The 6,269-nt window shown below is 38.5% G+C and overlaps 1 protein-coding gene across 1 annotated transcript in view; it reads left to right on the forward strand.

Moving 5' to 3' along the window:
• Positions 1-525: 525 nt before the first annotated feature.
• Positions 526-6,269, forward strand: part of LOC106878082 (zinc finger protein 260) — a 5,795-nt gene continuing 51 nt past the window's right edge. The window contains exons 1-2 of the mRNA XM_014927179.2: positions 526-1,428; positions 2,111-6,269. The exon at positions 2,111-6,269 is cut by the window's right edge and continues 51 nt beyond it. Of these exons, the coding sequence (XP_014782665.1) occupies positions 2,966-5,143 (2,178 nt within the window). The 5' untranslated portion in view covers positions 526-1,428; positions 2,111-2,965 and the 3' untranslated portion in view covers positions 5,144-6,269. The remainder of the gene's footprint in view (positions 1,429-2,110) is intronic.

Raw genomic sequence — 6,269 nt, forward strand, 5'->3', positions numbered from 1 at the left:
AGAGGTTGGATATTGAAAATTTGGAGAAATGAATTGGCGGAGGAGGGTGTAAGAATCTTGAGGAAATAATCTGGTTAAAATTTGGAAGAAATTTAACAAGAACCGTCCTGCCTCAAACAAAGAATTAAACGGGGTGCTGCGGAATAATATTTCATTTTTTTAATATTTGTCTCTTTTAGACGTTACGGAGTAGTTTAAAGAAAATTCGGCTGCTTTTTCTAGCTGGTCGAAAGACCATGTAAAAGGGTTATGCCAGCTGATTTTAGCAGTCCCGTTTTATCGGAAATAAGGGTTTACTATTGGCTAAAATTCCATTACTAAATACTCGTAATCACTTTATTATTAATTTGTAGAAAGAAATAATAGCTATTTTGGTCGTCATCATTTCAAATCTTCATAAGAACTAAATTTCTTGAAAATAATCAGGAAATTATTTTCAAGTTGTTGGAAGAAATTTAACAAGATCCGTCCTGCTTTATACAAAGAATTAAACGGGTTGCTGCCGAATAATATTTCATTTTTTTTTTTATTTGTCTCTTTTAGACGTTACAGAGTAGTTTAAAGAAAATTCGGCTGCTTTTTCTAGCAGGTCGAAAGACCATGCAAAAGGGTTCTGCCAGCTGATTTTAGCAGTCCCGTTTTATCGGAAATGAGGCTTTTCTATTGGCTAAAATTCCATTACGAATTGTTCGTAATCACTTTATTATTAACTTCTAAAATAATCAGGAAATTATTTTCAAGTTGTCGGAAGAAATTTAACCGGATCCGGAAGTGATATGTAAACGATGGCGGAGAAATGGAGGGACAAGAGAATCGGAAAAGACGACGAGGTGTAAATAGGAAGTACAGGATCGCAGTGAATAAGAGCCGAGCTATACGGTTAGAGAGTTACATGATAGTTATCCCCCCTTGTATGTTATGTGTTTATATTTTTCTAGATTTCTAACGCGCCTGCTGTGAGTTTGCACCTGCTAATTGCTTTGATGACACCACACACACACACACACACGACACGCACATATATACACGCATACACATATAAATACTTACACTAAATACTTAGCGATTAGGAACTCAAGTGAGCTCTGAAACAACACCCATCTCAGAGACAAGTGTTTCGGACCCTAACTTAGACTCTAACGGGGCCCGGGCCGCATTCTGGCCATGACCCCTGGGTACCATTCTGCTGATAGCTTTCCGCCACTTGGATATCGGAGACTTGGACATTTTAAAACCCTTGGAAACTTCATCCAGTTGTAATTCCTCACCGTTGACTCAGATTATACTGAAAGAAGAAATAACGTTGGTATGTGTAAAAGAATGAAAGTATAGAAAATTATCGATTATCGATACAACTTCAGGGTAGAAATGAATATTACAGGAGCTTAAAATCACAAGAGACCAGTACAAGATCGGTTGTAACTTAAGGTAAGTCCGTATTTTTGACAGTAAATGGTTGGTTTAAACGGTGGGGGCGCAATGGTTAGGGCAGCGGACTCGCGGTTTCGATTCCCAGACCGGGTGTTTTGAGTGTTTATTGAGCGAAAACACCTAAAAAGCTCCATGAGGCTCCGGCAAGGGATGGTGGCGAACCCTGCTGTACTCTTCCACCACAACTTTCTCTCACTCTTTCTTCCTGTTTCTGTTGTGCCTGTAATTCAAAGGGTCAGCCTTGTCACACTCTGTGTCACTCTGAATATCCCCGAGAGCTACGTTAAGGGTACACGTGTCTGACAGAAATGGGCACCAAAGCTGTCCCTGCTCCCTGTGACTTTTATGTGGTTGGTAAGCAAGCTACTTACCACACAGCCACTCCTGCGCCTATATATTCTGGACTGGTGCATTGTTCTGATGCAGTTGCACCCACCTTTTGCAACAAAATCTCTTCTTGAACCCCTCTTTGTTGACTTTCTGACCAGAGGGAATTCAGTGAATGTATATGATACCCTTGCTGTCAAAAAAAGGGATCCTTATAAATTTGCTGGTTTAATTGTTTGTGTAAATATTTATAATTACACTTAATATAAAAATGCAGTAAAATCTTCCTTTTTGAATCTCGATCATTTAAATATCTTCTGTAGCTTATAGTGTTGTTTTTCTATTATTTCAGGATATCAGATGACATTGGATTTAAAGAATTATGTTTTACTCTGGATGCGTCACCAATATTTATCATCACTCATTGACCAAAGGAACATGTTATACAGAAGAGATATTCCACCGTTTTTTTTTTATTTCATAAAATCTATGATATGTTTCCTCTGAACTGAAGTATATAGTGAAAAAAAACCCAATGTCTTTAAAAGTTAAAGAAGCGATTTTTATATTCTCAATTGCAGGATGATGCTAATAATATAGCCTGAACAGGATAAGATACCCCTATTTTGCAGAAAAAAGTGTAGCTGGTTAGCTGTGGACTCGAACTCACAATGTCTTTAATTCACTGCCTGAAATATGTACCTGATGGTTTTGGATTTTAATTTAACTCAGATTACAAAGTAATTAGCAGCATCTACAGATATTGACTAAAATTACAGTTGATAGAAATATTGCACAAGAAATATGTGTTAGGAATTAAATATATATATATATACATACATACATCATCATCATCGTTTAACGTCTGCTTTCCATGCTAGCATGGGTTGGACGATTTGACCGAGGACTGGTGAAACCGGATGGCAACACCGTATGTATGTATATATTTATACATAGTCAAGACTATTGAAAAGGTTGCAAGACGCAATGAAAATAAGGAATAAGTGGAAATTTTACTGGTGAGTGTGTTAAATTATAAGACACCAAAAGAGAATGACTCTCCCCAACACACGAACTCACATAAATCTTGCAAACCAAATCCCAAAACGAAATATATAATTATATATATATATATATATATATATTGTATATATATGGTAACTGTTCAGAAGAAAAGTTTGTATAGTGTGGTGAAAGGAGAAATATTATGGAAAATGAACTGTGTGAGACACAAACTGAAAAGTTTGGTTTTTCTGATGAGATGCCAAAAGATTCCGAAACAGCATTATACCAGTGTGATATCTGTCAAAAATCATTCTCTCAAAAATGTGATCTCACTACACACCAACTTGTTCATACAAAAAAGATGCCACATTCGTGTGATATCTGTGGTAAATCATTCTCTCGCGCTCGCCACTTAACCGATCACATACGTATTCACACAGGAGAGAAGCCATTTCACTGCGATATCTGTGGAAAATCATTCTCTCTTAGTCATCACTTAACTAGTCACAAACGCGTTCACACAGGAGAAAAGCCATTTAACTGTAACGTGTGTGGTAAATCATTCTCGCAAAAAAGTAACTTAACTAAACACAAACTCATTCATATGGGAGAGAGTCCTGACCACATTAACGTCTCTGGTGAATCATTTGCTCAGAATGATGGCATAACTAATCTGAAATGCCTTCAGACGGCAGAGAAACTATATCACTGTGATATTTGTGGTAAATCTACTTCTAGTAGTAGTAACTTAATTGAGCACATACGAATTCATACAGGAGAGAAACCATTTCATTGTGATATTTGTGGTAAAACATTCGCTCGCAATCGCCACTTGACAGAACACAAACGCATTCACACAGGAGAGAAGCCATATCAGTGTGATATCTGTGACAAATCGTTTTCTTGGAATCATCACTTAACTGAACACAAATACATCCATACAGGTCAGAAGCCATATCATTGCGATATCTGTGATAAACCATTCTCTACAAAAAGTAATTTAACCACTCACGAACGCATTCATACAGAAACGAAACCTTTCCAGTGTGATACATGTGGTAAATTATTTTCCGATGAAAGCTCGTTAACTGAACATAAGTGCATTCATACAGGTGAGAAACCATATCACTGTGATATCTGTGGTAAATCTTTCTCACGTAATCGTTATTTGACTGAACACAAGAACATTCATACAGGAGACATGCCATATCACTGTGATATCTGTGGCAGTTCATTCTATCGGTATTATCACTTAAACGAACATAAACGCACTCATTCCGGAGAGAATCCACATCAGTGCGATATCTGTGGTAAATCGTTCTCCGGTAGTAGTAATTTAACTGACCACATACGTATTCATACAGGTGAGAAGCCATATCACTGTGATATCTGCGGTAAATCGTTCTCTCGAAATCATGATTTGACTGTACACAAACGACATCATACAGGAGAGAAACCATATCGCTGTGACGTCTGTGGTAAGTCGTTTCCAGCCAGTACGAATTTAACCACGCACAAGCGGATTCACACAGGTGAGAAACCACACCAGTGTGACATCTGTGGTAAATCATTCCCTCGGAAAAGCTACCTAACTGAACACAAGCGTAGTCACACTGGAGAGAAGCCATATCACTGTGACATCTGTGGTAAGTCATTCTCGCAGAGAGGTAACTTGACAGAGCACATTCGTATTCATACAGGTGAGAAGCCATACCATTGTCACACCTGTGAGAAGTCGTTCTCTCAGAAAAGTAATTTGACTGAACACATTCGCATTCATACAGGTGAGAAACCGTATCACTGTGATATCTGCGGTAAGTCGCTATCCAAAAAAATCAGCGTGATTGAGCACAAATACATTCATGCTGGAGAGAAGCCATATCACTGTGATATTTGTGGTAAAGCGTTCTCTCAAAAAGGAAACTTGCCTAAACACAAACGTATTCACACGGGGGAGAAACCATACGACTGTGATATCTGTGGGAAATCGTTTTCAGTGAATTTTTATTTGACAGAACATAAACACAGCCATACAGGGGAGAAGCCGTACCATTGTGACGTCTGTGATAAATCATTCTCCCGGCTTCATAGTTTGACTGAGCACAAGCAGATACATACAGGAGAGAGGCAGTTCCATTGTGATATCTGTGGTAAGTCGTTCTCTCGAAATCTCCATTTAGTTGATCACAAATACATTCACACAGGAGGTAAGCCGTATCGATGTGATGTATGTGGCAAGTCGTTCCTTCGAAATTTCCACTTGAACGAACACAAACACACTCACACAGGAGAGAAGCCATATCACTGTGACGCCTGTGGTAAATCGTTCTCTCGCAAACAACAGTTGACTTCACATTGTTGTATCCGTACAGAAGAATGACGTTACCAAACGTCTGTGGCCCTTCTTGAAAAAGAAGCATTTTCAGCTTCATCAATTGCCTCTGTCTCCATTTTTGGCAGAATATGCGCTAACATGAGATAGTTTCCTCTACAGCATTTGGTCTTTGGCAGTTCACTCACACAGGAGATAAGCCATATCACTGTGACTCCTGTAGGAAGTACTTCTCTTGCAAACAACAGTTGACTTCACATGGTTGTATCCGTACAGAAGAATGATGTTGCCAAATGTCTGAGGCCTTTCTAGAGAAAGAAATATTTTCATCTTCATCAATTGCTTCTGTCTCCATTTTTGGCGGAATGTGCGCTAACATGAGATAGTTGTCTCTACAACATTTGATCTGTGGCGGTACACTCACACAGGAGAGAAGCCATTTCACTGTGATGCCTGTGGAAAATCATTCTCTTGCAAGCAACAGTTCACTTCACATGGTTGTATCCGTACAGAAGAATGATGGCACCAAACGTCTGAAGCATTTTGAGCAGTGCTCTAACAATTCTGCCAGTTTGCCACCTTAAACACCAGCTAAATAATGACAGTTGTTTTAACTAAATTCTTTATTATTTTCAAAGTTAACTGAAACAAAGACAGTGCATTCAACAATTTAATTACGATAAAATTATTTTACAAAGTTCTTTATTATTTTCAAAATTAATTAAAACAAAGGCGGAGTAACAGAAATATGTTAAAAAAAAAAGGGTTATTATATTGCTCTCTTCCCTTTAAGGTGTGCTGTATGGATTCCCTTGGGATCCAGTAATATAGGCCCCAGGACGAGTATTTACAGAGCAGGGAGATAACAGTTGGGGAATTTACATTAATTACCTCCCCTGATCTGTGTATTTAGTTTGAAACATTGCAGTTTTAATCGACCTTGTGTATTCTCATCTGTATTCTGCCACAGCTTGCTGTGCAATACCATTCTTCAGGGCACTGTTGAGGTAGGGTGACAGAGAAAATCCTGGTTTGGCAACATCAAAGACTGGACCGGTCACAACACAGTGAACATATGACAAAAAACTGAGACCAGTGGCAATGGCTGACAATGGAAGTATGTAAAGTAGCATCCCAACAACTGGCTGCATCAGACAAGGAATCTTGATGATGA

This window comes from Octopus bimaculoides, chromosome 29, assembly GCF_001194135.2.
Source record: "Octopus bimaculoides isolate UCB-OBI-ISO-001 chromosome 29, ASM119413v2, whole genome shotgun sequence".
NCBI lineage: Eukaryota > Metazoa > Mollusca > Cephalopoda > Octopoda > Octopodidae > Octopus > Octopus bimaculoides.